The sequence below is a fragment of the Humulus lupulus genome, chromosome 1 (genome assembly GCF_963169125.1).
Source record: "Humulus lupulus chromosome 1, drHumLupu1.1, whole genome shotgun sequence".
NCBI classification, from domain to species: Eukaryota; Viridiplantae; Streptophyta; class Magnoliopsida; order Rosales; family Cannabaceae; genus Humulus; species Humulus lupulus.
Window position 1 is genome coordinate 303,948,672 of NC_084793.1, and position 26,762 is coordinate 303,975,433.

Consider the following 26,762-nt stretch of genomic DNA (forward strand, 5'->3'; position numbering starts at 1 on the left):
TGTTTGTTTAATATATCTGTTGATTGTGTTTTCATATGTGAGTAATTTATAATATAATATTCTACTATGATTAATTATTTGATATTATATATTAAATTACTTACAGCTATTTTGGCTTTAGAAACCGTTTGTTTCCCTAACATAATTTTGAAGTGCTTATATTTATATATATGAGAATGACCAAAACATATGATAAAAAGCAGAACCTTAAATTAATTAAAAATAAGCTTAATTATTAATATGTTGTATTATTAGCTGGCTAGTTACCTTTAATTTGTGTATTAAACACGCATGCACTACTTGTGCTGCTCAAGTATTTTATCATCATCATGAATTTTTGCCAAAGTAATTTGCATTATTACATATAATATATATATATATATATATGCATGCATACCAATAAAAACTATTTTCATAAATAATAATAATAATAACAATAATAGTAAAGTTGGGATTTGAAAAGTTAAATGTTACGTGAACCAATAAATGTATAAAATTATTTATAGCGTCACGGATTCACGATAAGCATTTCGAAGTTTTAGGTTTGTACTTTTAAACTATTTGAAAATGTGAAATAACAGGTTTACACGAACAAAGTTCATGTATATATATATAAATATATATATACACACACATGACATTATATATATATTTATATATATGCAGCATCTTTTGTACTTGCTTGTGAAGCTAATAAAAACAAAACATTCCGACCAGTATGTGGGTTTCTTTGGGATTTGGGGGGAAACGAAAAGTTTCGGCGGAATTGACCTTGACCAGCAGATTTAGTAAGGGCTTTTTCGTAATTTAACTGCACTGATGGGACTGTTGGACTACACACTTTTATAGGGCCGATCCGGCCCACAACCTGTTCAACGGGCCAGGCCCAAAAAAAAACACTGCCTTTTTAAAAAGAAAAAGAACAATTGGTAAGCAAGGTTTGTTTGTTTGTTTTTTTTTTTCTCAGATTAAAAACATTTGTTATATTTACTAATAATGAAATGTAAATTGGTTGTATATAGCTTAAAAAGTTCAAGGCATTATCAAGCGCCATAAAGGGAATGAAGTACAAGGTCCCATAAACACATTGCTTTTTAAAAATATTTTTCATTTTCTTCTTTTTCATTGCGTATTGGGCTCAATTTGTGATGATTTAGGTCTTCAATCACTTTCTTTGGTCTTTAAAGAGAAGTAGGAAGAGTATGATACACTTTATATATATATAAGTATATATGTGTATATATATTTTGAATCTTGATCATCCTTGGACAACTGACCATATATAATATCTTTAATATGTTGAGAAGAGAGAAAAAGATTATATAATATAGATTATATTCTTTTCTCATTTATCACGTAATCATGCATGCCTTATATTTATGCTCATGCATCAAGTATTCTCTCTACGAATCAATTTTCTCACGTCCACGTGAACAAATTTTTAGAATATATAAATTAATAATAATAAAGCTTAATATAAATTATTTGTTTGATTGGCAGATATAAATCTAGCCGTTATTATGTTATACATGTGTGTAAAGTTTCGTTTAGCATATTTCAAAAACGAGAAAGCCTGGTTTTAAATTAATATCCAAATAAGCTCATTAAAAGTACTTATTAATTAAAGACTTATAATTAATAATACTACGTACGTACATGTAAGAGATACGTTTCTCTATTTTATGTTTTTATTAAAAAAAGAAAGAAAAAGAAAAAGAAACTTCATTTTGTCGTTTATTTATATATGGGTTAGTTGATCATCCTTCTAACCATATATGACGAAAGAAAGAATTAGCTGCTGAATAATGCTGATCTTCTACTACTTGGACAGATTTGATTCGTTTCCAATTAAAGTATTCGGAGGTCGGAGCCATATATAGAAACAACTTAACTAAAATGATTTTTTAATGTATTTTTTCTATTTATATATGTTTCATCAGTGTCAAATTATTTTGAGATAATGATGGCAAACAAGCGTTTTGTTTTTAATAATAAAAAGTCTAGATATTGTCATTTTCTAAACGAAGTATTGATACTTGAAAGTCCACACCGTAAACCAAACAATTATTTAAATACATAGAAGTTTATCGGAAGCTTCTTAGGATTTTGCCTTTTTTTTTTAAGTTTGCATCTCGTTAATTTTTTAAGAAATTCTGAATAATTTACAGTGTCGAAATTAGAATTCAAGCAATATGTTTTTCACGCGTATAAAAAAATCAAGCACGTATGTAACTGACTGTTTAACTCTGATTTCGACATTGTAAATTATTCGGAATTTTTCAAAAATTAAAAAGATATCTTGTATAATTATAATGCACGTCAATTTACAAAAAAAAAAATTATAATTTCTCAAAATACCAAAAATAAATAATATTTGATAAGGACAAAATTGATACTTCTATACCTAAGAAAATTTAAGAATGAGAAGGAGAAATTGATTATTTTTTTAATTAACTAATTATCTTAATTACGAGGTCTAAGTGATCGAGAAGTTAATTGTAATTATTGTTAATGATATCCTAGTAAGAGAGAGAATGAGGGTCAAAGCATTGGACAATTAATAATAATGTTGATTACAAACGTAGTGATTTTTCAATTTGTTCCAACTATACTAGTCCACTGGAATATAAAATAGAGAGTTGATGGAGTTGAGAATAGTAGGCGATGTAGTTGATCCAAATCCAAACTACCTCGGTAACTTGTACATATGAATAGTTTTTTGAAAACACACACTCATTATTAGGAGTTTGATTGATTAACTAGGTTTAGTCAAATGGAGCTGAGATTACGTGCAAGAAATTAACTTTATTTATTAATTGTATAAAATATTTTTTTTTTAACATTTCTTAGATTTGGTTCAAGATTTTTTTAGATTGGTAGGGTCGAAAATGATGTCATATATATGATAACCTTATTTAATTATATTTTAAGTATTTGTCGGAGGAAACTTGTAATGAAATTGGTGTCAATATTACTGTTAATTAATCTTTGGAAATAAATACTTATTCAAATTTTTTAATATTCTCTCCAATTTGTCGACAAAATTACATTATAAAAATGATCTAACCTATCCAATCTCACCATCCAAATAAGGCCGAGAGAAATTGATATTCGAACTTGAAATCTTTTAGTTGTGAGGTGAGGTCACTACACAAAAATAGTCCTTTGTTGGCACGCAATTCCGAAGTACACCAGCAAATGTGCTTTCTTCGGCGCGATTAAAAATTGCATTGGCAAAGAGGTGACTCTTTTCATGGTGGCATTTTAACTTACGCATTAGGTGTAATTGTGTCGACAATTTTTTTTTCCCAAATTAATTTTTGACGGTGGTACTTTTATTGACGCATTACGCAATTATGCATTGGCAAAAGTCATAAACGCGCTGGTAAATATTACAATTATGCTGGCAAAAGTATTAAATAATAGAAATACACATTATATTTTAGATTTTTGGATGTGATTTAAGTTGAATTTATAATTTTTTAGACTCTGTGTTTTGACAAATTACTTTTTGGACCCTATGTCTTGTAAAATGGTTCAAATAAAACCCTAAACCCGATTTTGATCAAAGTTTTCTCAATTAAAATCACAAATAATTTACCAAACTAACAATTCAGAACAATAGTAGAATCATTTCACTTAAAAGCCGTGTTGTTATATTCAATTTTTTCTTCATCAAAATTGAGTTTAGGGGTCTATTTACAAAATATAGGGACCAAAAATAAATTTTTTAAAACACAGGGTCCAAACAAGTAATCAGAAAAAACACATGGTCCAAAAATGTATAAACCCATTTAAGTTTTATACAGTTGTATCATTATTAAATAAATGAGTATTTAACATCTAATCAACGGTATAATGTCGTTAGATTGTTCTAGGATTAACATCAATACTAATCAACTTTGTAATTATCAACTATTAGGGTTCAAGTGTTTTGATCATTGTTGATTATGTTTATCTAACCATACGATTATAATTTTTTTTAAATTATTTGTTATCATAGGACTAATAAACGGTTTAATTACACACAAAATTTATGAATATCTACAATCTTGCTCTCAGTGAGCATTATTAATGTTGCTCATTAATATTGTTATTATGATATATATATATATATGTACGTTTCAATGTTGATATATAAAATTGTATTGACAGTTGTTGGAACGTTATATAATTATTCATTTTTTGACCAGTAAAGGAATAGTCGATCATATCACCGGTGTTTCATTATAATTAACAAGAATTAATAGTGATCATATTCATTGTATACGTAGATAAACTCTTGTGATTTATAATTATTATTGTATGTCATTCAAATTCACAAATTTTTAGAAATATTTAGTATTTATATGTAATTATAGATACTATAAATAATTTGATTAAACCCTAAAATATTCGAAATGTTAAGGAGTACTAAAAATTACCCTAGTTATTTGATAGTGTCTGTATTGTTGTCGGTCGATATAACACCCGAAAGTAGTAGTACGTTAACAATTTTAACTATTATTTTGTTGTTTAAAAACAATAAATGTTTCAATTATTATACCAGGATAATTGTAATTTTAAAAAAAAAAAATCAGAAAAAAATTTAAAAATGAAAATACTTTTGCCAACGCGCTGGAAAAAGTCAAGTGGGAAAAGTCTTGCCTTGCACCATTTCGAAACCCACATTGAAACGAATTTATCTGGCGTGCTCAGCGCGTTCCACCTAACACGCCGGCAAACGTCCCACGTTTTAATGGCCATTGGGAATTTTGTAGGCGTGTTAGTTGAAACACACTGGCAAAAGTCCACGAGATAAATATGATTGTTGGGAAGACTTTTGCCGACGCGTTTCATTGTGCTGACAAAAGAAACAAACGCCCCGACAAAAGTAAACATAAATGAAACGATGTCGTTTCCAGCTAAGGATTCGAGGGCCACTTTTGCCAGCGCAACGAAATGCGCCGACAAAAGTATTACGATTTAACACAGCCGCTCGAACCTCTTCTTCCCCATTTTCACTAACTTTATCTCCTTCTCTCCGCCAACCCGAGCCGCCCTTCTCTCCACCACCCTCCGCCTCCATCCCTCTTTCAGTGACTCTCTCTCTCTCTTTGTCTCTTTCTCTCTCTTTCCACGCGCACCTCCGAGTACCCCTTTGAGCCGCCTCCCCAATCCATGAGTCACCTCCCCTATCCAAGTTGTTAAGTGTTTATATATCATTTTTTAAATTTAGTTTTATATTTTTAATTTTGCTTGACCCTTTTTTTGTAGTTGGAGTCGCCACTTCCTCCTCCCTGAGCACATGCCGGAGCCGTCGTGTTGTCTCCAAGCACCTGCCTGAGCCTCCCCACTATAATATATATTTTTTATTTTGTGTTTTTAATTTATTTTAATAATATATGTTTGTAATATTTATTAAAAAATTGTTTATGTAGTATTAATAAAAAAACAGATAAGATTATTATATTATATTGTATTTTTGAATTAATTATTATCTTTAAGTGATGTTGAAAAAATAATTAATTTAAGAATTAATTCATTCAAAATATATGATGATTCATATAATTCTAAAATAATAAGATATCATAACATGTACACTTTAATAACTATGGAAATTAAACTTAAATAAATTAAACTAATTGCTAAATAATTTGTTGACGCGGTTTTTCGCTAACAGATAATTAAGAAGATAAGAGAATGAGATTAGTGCTAAGTAATGAACCGAAACAGATGAATGATCTTAAAATGAACTAATGGTACCAATACTTTTTTAGGTGGTTCAAAGATTAAAATCCTTCTACTCCACCAGTCACTGTCATTGCTATATTTCTGGTATTCTTTACAGGGTATTTCTTTACACCATAGAATCCAACCCTTTGCAACTCCCAGGGCCTCCATATTTATAGGAGAGGACACCTGGGGGTTGGCAAAGGGGGGTCATCCCGTGACCCCTTACCCGTCATGTCACTTCTGTGACATTCATGATTAATTCTTAAAACCTGACAAATGAAGTGAAGTCTAATCAGTAGGTAAGGGGGATAATGGGCCGCATGGCCCAACCCAGTCGTGGGTGCACGAACACGCATGTGTTATGCTGCATGTCTGAGAATTCAAGGATACATCAGACACGTGATGTCTGATATATGCACGTTTACATTGTGTGATTGACTTTATAAAGGGTCAAGGCTTACAACTCAAGCTCGGCCTCGAGCTGGATGCCTTCTTAACTCGCGATCTTCATACCTCTAACTCGGCTCCTTAGTAATCTTAATAAACCTTTGGCTACCTCGAGCTAAAGAGATAGGACCTGACAACAACAGTTCCGGGCATGCGGCCTTCACGTGGCTGATATAATTATGCCATGCCTCAGCCCGCTAATAGCCCGTGGAAAATTAGGGCGTACATCTGCCCCCCAAGCCTTTGCTCGTGGCATATGATGTCATCTGGGGCCACAGTGGGGGCTTTTAGGCTTCCTAATGGACTCTTCACATTCCGCCCATTACGCAGGCGTCGACTACGTGGAGCATCGTGGTTGGTGATGGTACGTCTTCCGAGAACCGCATTAAATGACCTAGCCTACACTCGGCCGTCGTTTCGCCTTTTGAGTAGAGAGCCTTGTATCCCACATCAGGGCAATCCAACGGCCCTCCTCATTTGGCCTTCTACGTATATAAAAGGGGTGGTCACCTTGTGCATGGGCCACCCGCTCATTTGAAAATTTTCTAATTTTCCCATCATCTTCTTCCTTCTCAGCCTCAAAAAGCCCTCTTTTTCTTCCAGTTACTGTTCCCAGTGTTCCAGAAGTTCAGGCGCAAGAGCTCCTCTGAGGCTTTGGCACCGGCTATTCCGACGAGGCTCCAACCCAGACGACCCCTTCATCCTTCCCACAGCAAAACACTTTGTAAGTTTTCTGCTTATGCATGCTTTAAGTTTTCTCTTTACTGTAGCTTAGGTAAATTGTTCCTGTAGTCGCATGCAACATTCTACTGGTTTTTTGTGGGTATGACAGGCGTAGGTTTTTATTTTAAGGCATCGGTCGTAGAAAAAACCATTTAGGAGCATGACTCATAGGGTACACTTCCTGGGGAAATTTCCTGGGTAGGATTTTGGTATGCCTTCTTGAAATATCCAGCCCCTTGGGTGCAAAACCAGGTAGATTAGGGGGTACGCTTCACATGCGGTTTTGCACTGTTTGCCTACTGAAACTTTCCTTCCAGGGCAAACTTTTATCTTGACCCTCCTGACACACGGATTCCGAGTAATCGGGGATCCGTTGGGAGCACAGGCGCGTGTTCATAGAACTGCGTGGTCTCACTCTCCACGGGCTGAGATTACCTTAGCTCGTGCAAAGGAAACTCTTCGCGTTAGATTCTTTCTTATACTTAGGTCACCTATTCTAAAATTTATTCTTTTGTTCGCTAGGCGACCCGATGGGACCCAAGAAGAACGCCCCTAAGAAGACCGCTGGCAGCTCGTCTTCTCAACAATCCAAAGGAAAGGAGGTGGTGATAGACTCTCCCATCCCCGTGTTTGGGCCGGCCGTGGAGCAGGAGCTTGAAGTGAGACCCGACACTTTCTTCGAGGCCGAGAGGATCGTCTCGAAAATCACCGATCAGGGGAAAGTGAATAAGATATTCCTTTCCCACCACATCGAGATTAGTAGGGGCACTCTAATCGCCCGACCTCCCCTAGAAGGCGAGCGGAGCTGCACGCCGCTCGATGAAGAATATGCGGCCTGGGGTGACGAGCATTTCAAGGTCGGGGCCTTCCTCTCGATTGACCAGTATTTTGCCGACTTCCTCAATTACGTGAGGTTGGCCCCTTTCCAGCTCCCCCCTAACTCGTACCGTTTGTTAGCGGGGTTGAGGTACTTATTCCTGAAGCAGGAATGGGAGGTTCCCACCACGGCGGACATCTTATACTTCTTCTGCCTCAAGGCCAGCCCGGAGCAGAGGGGGTGAGGTGACGGGTTCTACTACTTGACCCGTTTTCCAAACACGGCTGCGGTCATCGAGTTGCCCAGCCACCCCAACGACTTCAAAGACCAGTTCTTCATGTCGACGGGGTTCCGCAATTGCGAACATCACTACTTCAACCGCCCTCGTAAGTACCCCTTGCTCCTAGCTCGTGAGATGATTATTGGTTTTCTTCCTCTATTAGTTTCTGACTTGAAGAGAATCATGCAGCCATTTTCGCGAGGACAGAAAAATCCGTGACCCTCGGGGGTCAATACGAGACATTGGCGAGGCTGCCCCTAGCGAAAAGGACTACCACCAGCTCGTGTCGGACGAGACGGTGCTGGCGTGCAAACTAATCGTTCCAGGCCAGACTTTGGCCTTGAGGAGAACGCGGGGTCTCCCCCCAGCTCGCTAGATAGCACCCACTCCCGAGGAGGAGACCGCGGGAGAAGAGGATGAGGAGGACGAGGTGCCCCTCGTGAGGCGGAAACGAGCTCTGGAGGTCGCCCAACAAACAGACGAGGAAAGGGCCCGGTCCGGAGCAGCAGCTTGTCCCTTTGGGCAAGGTAATCCTTACATGTTTAGGGGCTTAGATAGGGCCACCGCAGACCCTCAGCTAGCTAAGTTCAATCCCAACCAGCTCGTTCAACGTCATCGGAGTGATCCAGACCGCGATATAACCTTACTCCAGTGCGTCGACCAGCTTGTGCTGGATCACGAAAGTAGCCGCCCTAGGGGCACTGTAGTCGTAGATAACACCATAGCTTTTAGGTCGGTCCTTTTTGAGGAGTATGAGACCAATCTTCAGTCGTGGCCCTCCCTTCGGGAGGGTATAGTAGCTCCGGGCCTTAGGCAATATGTAGATGAGTCCAGTCCCGAGCCAGATTCGGACCCAGAGCCTCTTCCAGCCCGCGAGGCCATTAACCTAGACTCCCCCATTGCAGCTCCGGGGCCGGTGGTTGTAACGCCCCAACTCCAGGGACCACTACGGTGTGCCTTGTAAACAGTGCTAAACTCGCTAATCGAGTCATTTGGCCAAAATCGTGTAACTAGGTATGATTAGCGGTTTAGGGATTAAAAACTTTGGATAAGATGTAACGTTTCATTAGAACATTTAACATATATACCGGGATCCCAAAAGTATAATTTTAGAGTCTACTACAAGAAAATATTTACAACAGACCGTTCTATGCAGCAAAACAGGGTTTAACCCTAGTTCCACTTTAAACCTCGGCCGTGGTGGACGAGCAGCTGCATATGTACACGTCATCACCAAAGCTCTCCAACTCAAGGATGGTCCATCTTTCTTTTGCCTTTACCTGCACCACAAAGCACCCATGAGCCGAAGCCCAGCAAGAAAACACAATACAACATGATATAATGTCAACAGTAATTGTATTAATTGTTCAGGACCATCAGTCCAAGCAAATAGGTGACTATCACAAAAGTCACAAATGTGGGGACAGCACCCTTTAGCCATGTGATGATAGGATCACTAGGGCTTAACAAACGAGTGAGCATCTCACTTGCTTCAACAGGATAGGTGCATGGTGATTAGTCACCAACATAACCTTCCTCCCGACTCTAGAGTCGTAACTATGGAACAGCGTTCCCTAGCCATGTGACAAACAGTCGCCGGGGCCACATGCCCTGGCTCTAAACATCTGGTCTTAGACCAGGCAAGCGCTTATAAGTTCATCGACTTTAGGGTCGGTCTAGCATTAATGCCATAGAGCCATTCAACACTGATATCGATTAGATCTAATCTTCATTCGGCCCTGCGTCCTCGATGCTTATGCCGTTTCTGACCCTCAGGTCAGTGAAACACGACCAGTGCTCAACCCGTTGTGAGCTTAACTAATAAGTCACAGCCTCACAGACGGATCTGACATCATTGTCGATTCTGACTAATAAGTCAGTGCCATACACAAGTAAGCCATGCCACCAAACACATATCACATGTCCAATATCCATAAACAAGGTATTCAGCATGCTTACTTAACAGGCACTAGTACAATTGGGACTATGCACAAAATCATAGGCTCAAGCTCTGAACGATATCATACTCAACATACAAAGCATGTCCTAATCACATGTTTCTCATGCATCACATGTATTATACTTAACAATCCAACATGCACCAATAATAGCCATGCATGTCACATTTAACAATCAACCAACATGCATCAAGAATAGCCATGCATGTCACATATCCACAGGGTGCAGTTTTCTTACCTCAGATTCGAGCTAGAATGATTTAAAGAACGACCCTTGAGAACGATAAACTTTTAGTCCTTTAGCGGTCACCTAGTCATAACCAAACATATAGGATACCATCAATAAAAATGATCAACATAGGTTCCCAAACCAATATCTAGCCTCCGGGACATCAATCCACACTTAATCGGGTAGTAGGTTCGACCCCGAGGCCTATGGGTAGCATCCCCAAGTCAAAAACCCATTTCTGGCCAAAACTACCTCTACGGGCCGCGACCCTCCCTAGCCATGCCACGGATCACCTTCAGACAGAGGCTAAATCCTCCCCAGAAACACACACACAGGCCGCGGCACACCATAGCCAGGTCGCGGCCCTTTACGCGCACCAGCAAGCCACCATCTTGCTTCCTCTGCGTTTTTCTTTGAAACCAAACCCTCAAACCAGTCCCAAACCTCAACCTAACACCCAATTCAACCACTAAACATCACCTATATCAAACCCTCATCAAAACCCAAGGTAAACATCAATCAAACTTCCATTAATTCAAACTATTTACCAAGAAATCCCAAGCTGAAAGTTTAAAACCAAAAACAGGGTATACCATAAAACTAATGGCTGAAACTTACCTCAAACTTGATTTTGAATCCCCCTCAATGGCTGAATCACGACCCTAAGCTCCCACCTTTGATCTCCTAGCTTAACTCCTCAAGTTGGCTCTCAAAATTCCAAAGGGAAAAAGAGGGAAAAGATGCACGGAAGAGAAAGAAGGGGATGAGGATGATGCTTTGTTTTGTTCTTTATTTTCTACAGCCTTCAAGTCAATATAAATCCAATCGAAATGACCTAAATACCCCTAGGTCACTTAAGGTTCCTAAAGCCACCCCAAGGGCAAAATTGTCCTTTTCAACCTATACCGTTAATTATAATTAATGCTCTCCAATTACCGCTAACCTCAAAATTATCAAACACCAATAATTCCTATCCCATTACCCTTTAATTCCCGGTAATGTTCTAATCATCAAAACGACCCCGAGACTCACCCCGAGCCCCGAACTTAAACCCGTTATGACTAGACCGAACACTTACATTTCACGATCGTCTCATGCCGAATAGCTCAAACCAATCCACCTTATGATGTGTCTATACTAATTAATCACAACCATGCACCCAAAATAACCAATTACGTCCACAGCGGCCAAATTACCAAAATACCCTTATAATCATAAATACACCCATATGCATGCATTTACCATCATATAATAATATAATTCACATGAACATGCATATGATCATTAAATAGCATCATAATTCAATTATGGCCCTCCCGGTCTCCTAATCAAGGACCTAACCCTTATTAGGAAATTCGGGGCATTACAGTGGTCGTGACCATAGATTCCTCCTCTAGCTCGGAGGGTAGGATCCCTTTCAATATACTTGAGATTTGTCTTTAACTTTTGTTGTCTTGCATAAATGTTTCTACTTGTTTATTAATACTTTGCCTTTGCTTTTCCAGAGGAGATGTCTCAGTCCGGGGGCAACGACCTGCGAGCCATGTTCCCCGGAGGGAACCCTTCTTCTAGGGCCTCTGGGCCCATGGTGAAAAAGCTCCGGTTGGCAAAGAAGGCCATCGACAGTACTTCAAAGTCTCCTGCAAAGGGGAAGAATCAGGCTCCGGAGAAGCTGCCTCCGCCTCCTCCTGTTATGAAGATGCCCCCTCCTCCCTCGTGACTTCCTGACCCAGTTCGGGAAACGGAGGTGCCCCCCGGGACCTTGGCGGTCGCAACCCCCGAGGTGCGCGTCCCGGTGAACCCCCGGGCTCTGGAGAAGATCCTCGACGTCTTTCGGGGAACGGTCTACGAGACGGCGAGCTACACCGTGGACCATTATTACAATGCCACCGAGAGGGACCTGAGGGCGATCGAGACAAGGAGCCCGGAGAATGTGATGGAGTCGTCGCTGGGGATGGCTCTCACGGTAAGCTAACTTTGCCTTTGGTATTCCTTTCTCGCTATGCATCATATGTTTATTATTTTTTATCTAAGGCAGTTGCCTTATCATCTTTTTGGCTTTTTGCAGGGTGCCCTGGCTCTCCACCGGAGCATATCCCGATCTCGGGCCAGGCTCGATGACATGAGGGGGGAACACCAGACTGTCCTGGCCGCTCTTAAGACTGCCAAGAAGCAGGCACATGAGGCTAAGGATGGCCTGGCCACCGTGCAGGCCGAGCTGGACGCGTCCCGGCCTATGCTGCATGAGGCCGAGGCTAGCACGGTCGCGCTAGCTGCTGCGAGGACTGAGCTCGAGGAGGCCCGGGCTGCTCGGTTCGCACTGGATGCGGCGAAATTCGAGGCCGAGGAGGCCAAAGCCGCCCTGGTGACAGAGAGGCTATGCTGTATCATTGCTGGGTTTATAACCCAGACGGTGACTTCTCCTTCATGGGGGCGGATGCGTGGGAGAGCTTCTTGGAGAAATTCAAAGCTCGCCTTCAGCACGAGACGCCCTCCGAGACCGGGGAGAACTCCGCAGCTGCCAAGCAGGAGGGCGAGTGGTGACCTCATCGAAGCAGCCTGGCGGGGCCTAGGACTTCTTTTCCTTTGTATACATTTTTTTTTGTACTTTTGTATGAGGTTTTCTAACCTCGAGACAATTGGTTTTACCAACTTCTTGCTTCTAATTGATTTGCCTCATTTTATCTTCATGCGTTTTGGCAATAATCTTAGTTTTTGTTGGTGCTGCGATTGATACTTTATGCTTTTTCTAGGAAAAAACATGATCAATTTTGAGCCAACCTCTAAGATAAGTCCTGGTTGCACCCCGGATATTGCTTTTAAAAACTTAGTTCGCGTTAATTTTTTATTAATATCTCGTGCTTTTTTTTTTTTAAGAAAAACAACGATTAATCAATTTGAATCAACTTCTATGTTTTAGGACCTGGTTATATCCAGGACATTAATTTGAAATCTTAGTTCGTGTTAATTCTTGATTAATTTCTTGTGCTTTTTAAGAAAAACACCGATCTACCAATTTCGAATCAACTTATAAGTTTTAGGACCTGGTTATATCCAGGACGTTAATTTGAAAATTTAGTTCATGTTAATTCTTGATTAATATCTTGTGCTTTTTAAGAAAAACATCGATCAACCAATTTGAATCAACTTCTAAGTTTTAGGACCTGGTTATATCCAGGATGTTAATTTGAAAACTTAGTTCGTGTTAACTCTTGATTAATATCTTGTGCTTTTTAAGAAAAACACCGATCAACCAATTTGAATCAACTTCTAAGTCTTTAAGGCGACTAGGTTATATCCAGGCACCATTTGCCCCCAAGTAATTAGGAAAGGGTCTTTCGTGGTTTGCGTGAGATTACATTCGCAATTATACACAATAATGAAAAAAGATTTAATTCTCATTGCTTGATATACAAGAGATGGCCTTTCTGAATAAGCCTTACAAGGGTGTTACTGATAATATTTCTTCAAATGAATGGCGTTCCAAGTTCGTGGGACCGCTTCTCCATTAAGCCTAGCTAACTTGTAGGTTCCTTCCTTTATGACCTCGGTTATTTGATATGGCCCTTCCCAATTTGGTCCCAATACTCCATCTTTGGGATCATTTTCGACCAAGAAGACCCTTCTGAGAACCAGGTCGCCAATGCCAAATGCGCATTTTTTGACCTTTCAGTTGAAGTAACGAGTGATTTTTTGCTGGTAATGCGCGAGCTGGAGCTGCGAATCTTCTCGTCTTTCACCAATCAAGTCGAGGGACGCGCATAGTAGTTCGTGGTTGTGGTCCTGGTCGTACGCCTAGACACTATGTGAAGATACCTTTATCTCGACAGGTAGGACTGCCTCACTCCCAAAAACCAGGGAGAAAGGAGTGTGACCTGTCAGAGTCCGATGCGAGGTTCGGTATGCCCACAGTACCGGGGGGAGCTATTCTGGCCAGCCCCCCTTGGCTTCGTCCAGCCTCTTCTTAAGACTCGCCTTTAGCGTCTTATTGACGGCTTTGACCTGCCCATTAGCCTGGGGGTAGGCCATGGAGGAGAAACTTTTTTCAATGCCGTACCTCTCACAGAATTCGGCGAAAAGGTCGCTGTCAAACTGAGTCCCATTGTCGGATACGATTTTCTTTGGCAGCCCGAACCGGCAGATAAGGCTTTTGACCACGAAGTCGAGGACTTTCTTGGAAGTGATTGTCGCCAAAGGTTCCGCCTCAGCCCACTTTGTGAAGTAGTCGATAGCCACCACAGCGTAGCGGACCCCGCCCTTTCAAGTAGGGAGGGCGCCGACCAGGTCGATTCCTTAGACCGCGAATGGCCACGGGGACGAGATCATCTTCAGCTCGACTGGAGGAGCTCGGGAAACAGTGGCGAATCGCTGGCACTTGTCACATTTCTTGACGTATGAGATTGAGTCCTTTGATAGAGTGGGCCAGTAATATCCCTGCCTTAAGATTTTCAGGGCCAAGCTCTGCCCCCCAATGTGGTCCCCGCAAAAACCCTCGTGCACTTCCTACAAGATGGTCTTTGCTTCGCCTGGCAGAACACATCGTAGGAGGGGTAGGGAGTGCCCACGCCGGTATAGCACCCCGCCTACCATCGTATACCTTGGGGCCTGGTACAGTATCCACTGTGCGTCATTTCGCCCCTCGGGTAACTTTCCTTCAGTGAGATACTCGAGGATGGGTGTCATCCAGGTCGGTCTGGTGTCGATCATCTTAACCTCCGCCCCGACCTTTTCTATACTTGGTTTTTCCAAGAACTCTACAGGTACTAACCCCAAAGCTTCCGTCTCCCCGGAGGTAGCGAGCTTGGTGAGGGCATCTGCGTTAGCGTTCTGCTCTCGAGGTATCTGCTCGATTGAGCCCCGTTCAAATGTGGACAGCTCGACCTTCACCTTGGCTAGGTAAGCAGCCATCTTGGTCCCCCGTGCTTGATATTTTCCTAGCACCTGGTTTACCACGAGCTGGGAATCGCTGAAGCATTGAACAGATCTGGCATTCAGCTCCCAGGCTATCCTTAGCCCGAACAGCAAAGCCTCGTATTCGGCCTCGTTGTTGGATTCCTTGAATCCAAATCTTAGTGCCGAGTGGAACCTATGCCCTTCTGGGGATATCAAAATGATTCCAGCCTCGGAGTCGTTCTCATTAGATGAGCCGTCCACGAAGATCTTCCATGACGCCTGGGCCGAGGTGACCTGGGGTGAATCTTCCACAGAATCTTCTCTGAATCCTGTGTATTCCGCCACAAAATCGGCCAGGGCCTGGCTTTTTATCGCAGTTCTTGGGTTGTACAAAATCTCGAACTAACAAAGCTCAATAGCCCACTGACGTCCCGATGCTTCAGGTTTTTGCAAAACCTGCCTTAAAGGCTGATCGATTATGACATGTATTGAGTGGGATTGTAAATACGGCATGAGCTTTCAGGAGGCCGTGATAAGACAGAATGCCATCTTTTCCATCAGCGGGTATCGGGACTCGGCCCCGAGAAGTCTCTTGCTGATGTAATAGACTGGTTTTTGAACCCGGTCTTCTTCTCGGACCAATACGGCACTAGCTGCATCTTTTGTGACAGCTAGGTAAAGGAAAAGAGGCTCCCCTGCCGTTGGTTTGGACAATACGGGCGGCTCGGCTAGATGTGCTTTCAGGTCGAGGAAGGCACTTTTGCACTCCTCTGTCCACTTGAACTTCTTATTTCCCCGGAGCAGGTTGTAGAATGGCAGGCACTTGTCGGTGGATTTAAAAATAAACCGATTAAGGGCTGCCACCCTTCCTGTTAGACCTTGGACGTCCTTTCGCGACCTAGGTGAGGGAAGCTCGAGCAATGACTTGATCTTATCGGGGTTTGCCTCGATTCCTCTAGTGTTGACAATGAAACCCAGGAATTTTCCAGATGCGACCCCAAAAGTGCACTTCTGTGGGTTAAGCCTCATGCCGTATTCCCTTAGTATCTTGAAGCATTCCTCCAGGTTGGAAACATGGTTATTGGCAGTCTTCAACTTGACCAGCATGTCGTCCACGTACACTTCCATGTTTCTCCCGATCTGGTTGGCAAACATTATGTTCACCAATCTCTGGTATGTAGCGTCGGCGTTCTTTAGTCTGAACGGCATGACCTTGTAACAATAGACGTTAGTTTGGGTCATGAAGCTAGAGTGCTCCTGGTCCGCCGGATTCATGGCGATCTGATTATAGCCTGAGTACGCGTCCATAAAGGACATGAGCTCGTGCCCCGCCAAGGCGTCCACCAATTGGTCGATCCTTGGTAAGGGAAAACAGTCTTTGGGGCAGGCTTTGTTCAGATCGGAGAAGTCGATGCAGGTCTGCCATTTCCCGTTGGGCTTCGGGACCAGCACAGGATTGGCGACCCAGATCGGAAATTTGGCTACACGGATAAAACCGCATTTCCTGACCCGGGCTACTTCTTGTTCTAGGGCTTCAGCTTGAGTTGTTCCCAGGCGCCTCTGTTTCTGGGACTTTGCAGGAGCGCTCTTATCCAAATGAAGAGTGTGCATGATGACATTTGGACTGATTCCCACCATGTCCTCGTGTGACCATGCGAACACATCCAGGTTCTCCTACAGGAACTTGATCAGCTCCGCCTTCCTTTTACCACAGAGGTTTTTCCCGAGCTTAACCCTCCGTGGGGGATTCTGTGGATCAATATTTACCTCTTCGAGCTCTTCAATAGCTTGGAGCTTGGACTTATCCTCACCTATTCGGGGGTCAATATCCTCACTTGGGACGATATTTTCCCCTTTGGCGCTCTGAGGTTTTTCAATCTCAGGATTAGGTAAAAGTTCCTGAGATTCCTCTTCTCCACCTTGGACGACCATTGTTAGTTGCCCGGGTTTTAATTTTCCCCTCATGGAAATGCTGTAGCATTCCCTGGCAGCAAGCTGATCTCCACGGACCGTGCATATCCCCGTGGAAGAAGGGAATTTCAGCGCGAGGTGGCAGATAGAGGTGATGGCTTCAAAAGCTACAAGTGTAGGTCGACCCAGAATGGCATTGGATGCGGCGGGACAGTCGATGACCACGAATTCAAGGAATTTTGAGACTGTCCGAGGCCCCTCTCCTAAGGTGATCACCAGCTCGATCGTTCCTAAAGCCGCTGATCCTTCTCCAGAGAAACCATAAAGCATCATGGAGGTCGCCTTCAGTTCGGCAACAGTCAAACCCATCTTTTTCAGCGTGGACCGGAATAGAAGGTTTACCGAGCTCCCATTATAATTCAACACTCTCCTAACCCTCCGATTAGCGAGCTGCACTGCTACGACCAGAGGGTCGTTATGTGGGAACTGAACGTGGCTGGCATCTGCTTCGGTAAAAATGATTGGTTGCCTTTCCAATCGCTGCTGCTTTGGCATATGTTGCTCGGGGACAAACTCTACTCCATTATGAGCCTTAAGTTCGCTGACGTACCTATTTTGGGCACCTCTGCTCGTGCCAGCCAAATGAGGACCTCCTGAGATTGTGGAGATATCTCCTCCTATTACTGGAGGAGGGACATCCTGATCTACCCGCGACCCGGGCTGAGTGACCGGGACTTCTGGAGCTGGACGGGCCGTGGGAACTCTGTTCCGCGCGTATTGAGCCAAGGGGCCGGCTCGGATGAAAGTCTCAATCTCATCCTTCAGGTGTCTGCAGTCATTGGTATTGTGGCCAACGTCGTTGTGGAAACGGCAAAACTTGGAGGGGTCTCGCTTCCCCTTCTGGTACTTTAACGACTCCGGCTTAAAGTGGGTGAGCTCCGTATAAGTCGTGTAGATCGACTTAAATTTTTCTACGGACTTATTCTTCTTTGGGACGTGCTGGTTGCCCTCACCATTCCCCTTTCTCTTGCCTCCACCAAAATGGTTATTCTGTGTAACGTTCTAGGTCATTGTCACGACCTCCGCTCCCACTTCAGCGGGCTGCTCAGGGACTTGGCTGGTTCCCGCAGCTGAGGCTTGGGCCTCCTCCAAGTTGATCCACCCCTGGGCCCTATTTAGGTATTCGTTTACGGAGCTGACTCCCTTCCTTTGTATCTCATTCCAGAGTCCCCCTCCGACGAGGATTCCAGTTCTCAAAGCCATGAGCTTGGAGCTGTCATCTGCGTCTCTAGCCCGAGCAGCGAAGTTCGCGAACCGGCTCAGGTAAGCCTTCAGGGGCTCGTCGGGTTGTTGCCTCACGTTGGCCAGGGAGTCGGCCTTGACGTGGGCAGCCTGGGAAGCTCGGAATGCTCTCTTGAAGTCAGTAGAGAAAGTTTTCCAGGAGCTAATTGCATGTTTCTTATTCTGTTTGAACCACTACCTGGCCGGCCCCGTTAGTGTGGAGGGAAATATTAAACACCTCAGCTCAGGGCCAATGTTGTGGACCATCATCAGGGTATTGAACATACCCAGATGATCTGATGGATCTCCGTCTCCGTTGAATTTGGATAGGTGCGGTATACGTAAATCGGGCGGGTATGCCGTTGCTGCTATGCTGGGGGCGAAGAGCCCAAGTTCCTCCCCTGAATCGTATTCGTCCTTTTCTTTTTCTGACAGGAGCTTCCTCATTAGCTCCTCCATCTGAGTCAGGCGCTCAAGGGTTTTATCCTAATTTCCTTGGTTATTCTGGGGTTGTTCAACAGCTTCGGATCCATTATACACGTTTGGTGGGTTATCGTCCCTCCTATCTTGAGATAGGTTATATGGGACATTCCCGCTGTCGCGTACCTCGGACAGGTCTTCCCTTGGGCGAGCACGGCTGCCATTTCCAACTGGGTCTCCCATTTGAGAGGTAAGACGATCTCCGAGATCGCCCCTCGGGGTGGCCTGAGGACTCTGCGTCGAGCTCAGGCGTTGGCGCAGGTCTCCGCCAGAAAGGTCACTACGACGTCTTTTGGTCCAATAGCTCCCGTTTGAGAAGCTCGGAGCCCGCCTCTGGGGATGAGGATCCGGGACTTCTCTGGGCGCCCTGCCACAATGGGAAGGTCCTGCGGAAGGTGGGTTTCTCTTACTGCTCCCATAAGCTAGAATATCTCAGACTGGCCGAGGAGGAGACGAAAATCTTATCGGTAAAGGAGGATGCCTGACCGGGGATGCAATCCTGGTCCCGTCAAGGTGGATCAGGTTAGGTAGGGGCCTCTCGGCCCTTCCAACTTGCGGGCCTTGCGCTTGGCAGTTTGAGCAGAGCGCAGGACGGCTGGCCGGGACGGGCTGTCGTTGTGGGCCCTCCCCGGATCTCCTTCTAGAATTCCCTCGAGCCCTCCTGGGTGTGCTCGAGGGTGGTAGCGAGCTGGGAGTTGAAGTTCGGACCGAGCGGCTATACTGTTGCTCGGCCCTGGGTAGATCTTCCAATGTTGTCTCTCGGCAGTGCGATGATGGAGTAGAGTTGGATGCCGGGGGTCTGGCTGGCCGGCTAGGCCTGGACCGATTACCCCGGCGGGACTTATGAGCCTCGCCTTGCCTCTTTCCGACGTTAACGTCGATTGCAAGAGGGGGTAGTCGGGCCAACACCTCCTTAATCTGCTGGTTAGCTTTTGCCAGCTGACTCCTCAGCTGAGCATTCTCCATTTCTACTGCCGTGTAAAAATCCAGGTTCGGATTAGGCGGCTGGGGTGCCGAACTTCTAGTGTCATCTTGGCCTATTGGCTGCTTGCCCGGTCGCTGCTGAACTTCGAGGTTCTGCTCACCGGAGATGGTGGCATGATGGGCCTCCTACCCATTATGTTGGTCCGCCTTGTTACCGTGTCTTGAGCGAGTGATCACCATGGTTGGGTATTTGCGATAGCACAATTCTAACAAGCTCTCAATGAAAGCACCAAACTGTTGACGCAGTTCTTCGCCAACAGATAATTAAGAAGATAAGAGAATGGGATTAGTGCTAAGTAATGAGCCGAAATAGATGAATGATCTTAAAATGAACTAATGGTACCAATACTTTTTTAGGTGGTTCAAAGGTTAAAATCCTTCTACTCCACCAGTCACTGTTATTGCTATATTTATGGTATTCTTTACAGGGTATTTCTTTACACCATAGACTCCAACCCTTTGCAACTCCCAGGGCCTCCATATTTATAGGAGAGGACACCTGGGGGTTGGCAAAGGGGGGTCATCCCGTGACCCCTTACCCATCATGTCACTTCTGTGACATTCATGATTAATTCCTAAAACCTGACAAATGAAGTGTGGTCTAATCAGTAGGTAAAGGGGATAATGGGCCGCACGACCCAACCCAGTCGTGGGTGCACGAACACGCACGTTTATGCTGCGTGTCCGAGAATTCAGGGATACATCAGACACGTGATGTCTGATATATGCACGTTTACATTGCGTGGTTGACTTTATAAAGGGTCAAGGCTTACAACTCAAGCTCGACCTCGAGCTGGATGCCTTCTTAACTCGCGATCTTCATACCTCTGACTCGGCTCCTTAGTAATCTTAATAAACCTTTGGCTACCTCGAGCTAAATAGATAGGACCTGACAATAGCAGTTCCGGGCATGCGGCCTCCACGTGGCTGATATAATTATGCCATGCCTCAGCCCGCTAATAGCCCGTGGAAAATTAGGGCGTACATAATTATTTCACTCAATCATAATATTAATTGAAACTAATAATTATTATTTAATTAAATAAATAACAAAAAGTTGATAATTATTATTTAATTATTAATTGATAATTATCAAAATAATTAAATAAAAGTTTAAGTATAATTAAAAATTAATTATTTAATTAACTAAATGAATAAGTAAAACTTTAATTATAATTAAAAAATAAAAGTAATAAATAATTAAATGATTTAAAAATATATATTATAATTAATTAATAATTAAATAAAACTTTAATCATAATGTAACATTACTAATTTACTCATAAGTCAAAAAATAAAATTGCATAAGACATAATAATTTATTCTTGCATAACACATCATAATTTGATATTTTGAAAATATGATGTCATAATTAACTACATTTTGTTTGGTAATTATAAATATTTATTGTTGCCAAATATAGGATATTATTATCACATAGTGATAACTAGCGAGACACATAATCATAAAATTATTACTATAGTTTCCCTTAATTTGAATTGTCTTAGATGATGTTTAATGTTTTGTTAATTATTTTGGTTGAGGATGTAAAGTGACATAAGTTGGATGAGTTCTAGAAATCATTGGTCGCTAGAATATAGAAATGGTGTTAAGGAGTTCATCGAAGTTGCCCAAAATCCATAATGCGGTTTAATGGCTAGATTAGTTGGCCGGGAGGGCCATAATTGTTTTATTATGCCATTAAATGATTATATGCATGTTTAAGTGAATTATATTATAATATGATGTTAAATGCATGCATGTGGGTCCACATTTGGTTATAAGGGCATTTTGGTAATTTGGCCCATTGATGGCATATTTGTGTATTTTGGTGCATGTTGTGATTTGTGGATGAGATCCCATTATTATGGGGATATATTCGAGCTATTCGACATGAGATGGTCTGATGTTGCAAATTAGCGGTTTTATCATAACGGGGTCAATTATTGGGATATTGGATAATGAGAATGTTTTATTTTTGATGGAAAGATGAATATGTTAAAAACAGACAGAATACATACAGCCCAAGCTCAACGAGTCAAAAAAACACAATTACAACTGAACTACCGCCTCATAAAACGCTAGCTCACTACTCCTAACTTTCACTTTAGGAAATTTGGCTAATCTATTTCTCAAATAGAACTTGATCATCTGAGTAACATTGCCAATAGACAAAGAACTAAATTCAAACACACAATGGTTTCTATTCCTCCATATCATATACACGGAAGTTGCCAAAGCTGCAGCAAAGACCTGATGCTTCAGGCCTTTCGGATTACCAACCATCCAGGAACACCAATGCTCATAAGAGCTCGGCCATAAATCCCTACCCAACCAGTCCACCATTTGAGCCTTGACCTGTTGAGAGAAGGGACAAACAAAAAATAAATGAGCATGGGATTCCTGCTCCACTTCACAAACAAGACACAGCAAAGAAGGCAACTCCAGATTACAGTGGTGCAGCTTGTCCCGCGTGAGAAGATGACCAAGAGTGGCTTGCCAAAGGATGAACCTATGCTTAGGCACAACCAAAGAGCACCAGACCACATTAGAAAAATCAACTCTTTCCTTGTTGAGTAACCTGTGATACAAAACTTTCAAGCAGAGCCTATTATTCTTGACTGCCTCAGCTATACTTTTAGCAGTAAAAACAGTTCTCAGTTTAACTAGTCTCCTCCAATACCAACTAACATCCTGGGGAACTATATAAGCCCAGAAATTCTGACCCTTCAGATAAATTGAATCCACCCATTTCACCCAAAGAATATCTTGCTTAATAGAAACAGCCCAAACAAACTTAGCAAGGAGCACTTTATTCCAAGTGCAACCCTCCTTAAAGCCAAGGCCACCAATGCATTTCGGAAGACATACTTGATTCCAGGCAATGAAATGCATTTTACTACGGTTAATATTGCTGTCCTTAACTCCCCAGAGGAAGTTCCTACACAAGCGATCTATTTCCTTGGTGACACTCTTGGGGAGCATAAAAATGCTCATCCAAAAAGATTTAACACTCAACAGCACATAATTAATCAATTGAGCCCTCCCAGCAAACGAGAGATGACGACTAGCCCAAGTATGAAGTTTCTGCTGAATCTTTGTGATGATCATAGCACAATCTCCAGCCTTCCACTTCGTTGTTCGAAGCGGAACACCCAAATACTTGAGAGGAAATCACCCTTCAGAGAAGCGAAGCCTATCTAGCAACTGATGAATCTCTCTTTCGGCCAAACCCCCAAAGTAGACCTGAGATTTCTTCATGTTAGCAGACAAACCAGATGCCAAGCAAATTTTAGTAAAACCATCCCGCATTATCTAAACTGAACTTGAGACTCCCTTGCAAAATATTACCAAATCATCGGCAAAACAAAGATTGAAAATCTTTAGAGGTTTGCACTTCGGATGGAATCTGAACCCCTTGTCCATTGAGGCTTGACATAACAGCCAAGTACAGTATTCCATAGCTAGAACAAACAACAAAGGAGAGATTAGGTCCCCTTGTCTTAGACCTTTTTTGCCTCTAAACTCCCCTTGAATCCTACCATTCATAAGGATCAAATAAGTGGGGTCCTTCACAAAAGCCATAATCCACTTGATAAACTTGTTTGGAAAACAAAACGCTGTGAGAATATCCTCCATAAAATTCCAATCCAGCATGTCATATGCTTTACTCAGATCAATTTTCATCACACACCTAGGGGAAACATTTTTCCTTTTATAGCCTTTAATAATATCCTGAAGAATAAGAATATTGTGCGCCAACAATCTGTGTTTAACAAACGCTCCTTGATTTTGATGGACTAAGCTAGGAAGAACCGTTACTAATCTACCACAGAGCATTTTAGAAATACACTTGTAAATAGAATTGCAACAAGCTATAGGCCTATAATCCGCTGCCTTAGCTGGAGTCTCAATCTTAGGAATCAAGCAAATGGTAGCCATATTAACCTCCTCGAGCAGGTCACCATGCTCAAAGAAGTCAAAAATGGCCTCTGAAATTTCAGCTTCTAAGTTGTTCCACAAGGCTTTAAAAAAGCCAGATCCGTACCCATCCGGCCCCAGACTTTTAATAGAGCTAATGCTAAACAAGGCGTCTTTCACTTCCTTTTTAGTAAAAGGCCTAACTAAATCGATCTGCTGATCCAAAGACAATCTATGCCAAAAACTGAAACAGGAATGCTGAATAGGAACCGAAGCACTACTGTTGCTACCCATGATTCTTTGAAAATGAGTCACAAAGTGAGTCACAACATCATCAAACTTCTCAATTTACTGACCCGATTCAGTAACAACTGAGGATATACTATTATTAGCTCTTCTTTGTTTTAAACACGCATGAAAATAAGCCGTGTTATCATCCCCATAACGAAGCCAGTCAACTTTGCTTTTCTGTCTCAAGAAACTATCATATGCTCTAGCATGATAAGCAAAACTTTCACCAGCCAACAATTCCTCTCTTTGCAACTCTTTTGAGTGGGGGTTCTTTTGAAGAGAAACTTGGGCAGATTGATACTTATCCTTAGCCAAACTAAAATTCTGAGCAACATCTCCCACAAAATGCTTATTGAACTTGCGCAAAACTACCTTAAGTCTACTCAGTTTTCTAAAAATTTGCACCAACCCAGCTCCTTTAATAGGCTTGTTCCAGCTCTGCAAGACAGTATCTTTAAAGCTAACATGGTCAGTCCACATATTGAAGAATCTAAAAGGCTTAATGCCACAGTTTACAGTAGCTCCCGATTTAATGATGCAATAACAGTGATCAGAGAGCAAATCCCAGTTAAAAATAGCTTCAGCTTGAGGGAACAAATCCAACCATTCTTCATTTTTAAAAACTCTGTCCAGTTTAGAGTAAATTCTATTCTCATTATCTTGCTTTTTTGTCCAAGTGTAATGAGACCCTGTGGAGCGTAACTCATCAACTAAACCCAAGGCCCTCCACTTTTGAGCATCCTCCAATTCAATGACAGAAATGGTTCGACCACCCACTCTATCAGTACCCTCAAAAACAGCATTAAATTCCCCAGCCACAATCCATGGAATGGCTGGGAAGCTCAACCCAAAGAGGTAATCTTCGCTTCGTAGAATTTCTACCATACACAAAAGTAACACTGAACAACTTCTTAGACTTAACCTCTTTAACACAGATATGAAAAAACTGGTCTATCTCCTTCAAAACCTCAACAGACACCACCTGAGGCTGCCATATAATCAGTATACGATCTTCTGAAGTAGAACCCGAGTAGTAATTCCACCCTATGAAACAAGAGCTCATCATATTCCCAACTTTAACACCACGAAGTTTTGTCTCCAACAGGGCTCCAAGACCAATTTTATTCACAAAACAAAACCTACTCAGAGAAACCTGTTTCTCCCTTTTATTAATACCTCTAACATTCCAGCTAAGAATGTTGTGACTCTCCATTAAATAAACTTGTTGTTGCTAGTCCCAAGTTTGTGACCTCCAGCACCTTATCTTGCAAAGCACTATAAGAATTTTTCAGTTTATTATGTGCCTTTAGAGTTGCCTTCTTAGTACCCCTACCCTTTTAGGGGTAGTCCATTCTGAATTAGCTCTATCTTTGGTGTTCCTATCTGGTTCAGCTATTTGTTCTGATGTATCTGTTATCTGCCCCTGAAGCTGTGATATCCCCTGGGCTTCAGACAACCCCAAATCAGCTGAACTCTGAGTATCAGTATCCTTCCCCCACTAGTAACACCCTTTTCCTCTGAAACTGGCACCTGGTCCACAGCACTTTGCTTAGCCTCAACTTCTCTAATTCGACCTTTCTGCCTCCAAGTCTCAGTTGGCTTCCTATTACAAATTCTTTCAGTATGACCAAACACCTTACAACCTCTACACTGAATTGGAAGCCATTCAAACTCCAAAAGTTGTTCCATTAGCTGCCCTTTCTCATTGAGGAGCTGAACAGATTTAGGGAGATCCTCAGAAATTTCTATCTCCACTAAAACTCTAGCAAATTGCATCATAGACCTATCCTTAGTAACTTTATCTACCAATAACAGGTTCCCAATTGTGCTCATAAGGGCACTTAAGCATTTAGTACCCCAATATTGCAGCCCCAGCCCTGACAATCTTATCCAAACAGAAACAGAATTCACTGCCTTAAGAATATCTAAATCAGCCGACCAAGGCTTCACTAACACTGGTTTTCTATCAAAGTGCAGAACCCCAGCTTCCAAAACCAAGTCTCTAGTGGCTTCATCTAGAAACTTAACAAGCGTAAATCCAGAATTCAGCCGAGCAATTCTATCAATCCCTAGCTTACCCCAAATCCTCTTAATGAATCCTTCAAAAATAGCAAACAGTGGGTTAGCCCCAAGCACCATACATACCACAGCTGAGTTCCAGAAAGAAGTGTCTACTTGGATCTCCTCCAAGTCAACCTGGGAAATTCGAATGCCTCCCCGAACAATTGGCTCCTCAAAAGTGAGTTTAGACCCTCCCTAATTTGGCAACAAGGAGCGAAACTGGGACCATTTATCCTTTGCCTGACTCAGATAGTCCTCTTCACCAGCATCCGGATCCTTCCTAATCTCTCCATTTCTCATACCGCCAGACGAATCCCCTTCAGTTTCCATTGGTCCTCGAATCCCAAACTCTGGAAATTCTACCATCGAGTCCTTGAACACTTCTTCCACTTCCTCTGGTACATCTTCTTCCAGTTCAAGCCTCTACCCCTCACACGTCTCTTGGAGCAAAGGAGAAGCAGTCACCGTAGCTATTGAAGCAGGCTTTTGGCTGTTCTTCTTGCGTTTCGCCATGGAGAAACCAGAGATCGCCTATCACCTTTTGGTTACTCTTCTCAATTTCTGTTATATGATAATGAGAATGTTTATTTGATAATATATTGGGAGTTATTGAGATCAGGATGAAATTCTGGGAGTTTTGACTATTTTCTCCCCGGGGGTATTTTTGGGACCCCGAGAATTAGGTTTTATTTGAGGTTACTTAAGCCTGAAGTAGTCTTTCAGAAGGAAACTTACGTTAAAACACTTTCTCTCTCTCCTGTTAACCTTTGT

At 42.3% G+C, this 26,762-nt stretch overlaps 2 protein-coding genes across 2 annotated transcripts; both read right to left on the bottom strand.

The window, feature by feature from the left end:
* Nucleotides 1-23,987: 23,987 nt before the first annotated feature.
* On the bottom strand, nt 23,988-25,143 carry LOC133780513 (uncharacterized). Its single transcript, XM_062220210.1, has 2 exons — nt 24,939-25,143; nt 23,988-24,808 (listed from the first exon to the last, which is right to left on the bottom strand). The coding sequence occupies exons 1-2, from the start codon at nt 25,141-25,143 to the stop codon at nt 23,988-23,990; spliced, it is 1,026 nt and encodes a 341-aa protein (XP_062076194.1).
* Nucleotides 25,144-25,343: 200 nt separating this feature from the next.
* On the bottom strand, nt 25,344-26,357 carry LOC133780524 (uncharacterized). Its single transcript, XM_062220214.1, has 2 exons — nt 26,232-26,357; nt 25,344-26,186 (listed from the first exon to the last, which is right to left on the bottom strand). The coding sequence occupies exons 1-2, from the start codon at nt 26,355-26,357 to the stop codon at nt 25,344-25,346; spliced, it is 969 nt and encodes a 322-aa protein (XP_062076198.1).
* Nucleotides 26,358-26,762: the final 405 nt, after the last annotated feature.

Excerpts from the sequence above, each read along its gene's own strand:
- LOC133780524 (XM_062220214.1), bottom strand. The coding sequence starts at position 26,357 with ATGGTAGAATTTCCAGAGTTTGGGATTCGAGGACCAATGGAAACTGAA. Across the intron at positions 26,187-26,231 it reads AAGAGGACTATCTGAGTCAG|GGAGGGTCTAAACTCACTTT; the intron begins GCAAAGGATAAA and ends TTGCCAAATTAG.
- LOC133780513 (XM_062220210.1), bottom strand. The coding sequence starts at position 25,143 with ATGGAGAGTCACAACATTCTTAGCTGGAATGTTAGAGGTATTAATAAA. Across the intron at positions 24,809-24,938 it reads GGGTTCTACTTCAGAAGATC|AAATTCTACGAAGCGAAGAT; the intron begins GTATACTGATTA and ends TGTGTATGGTAG.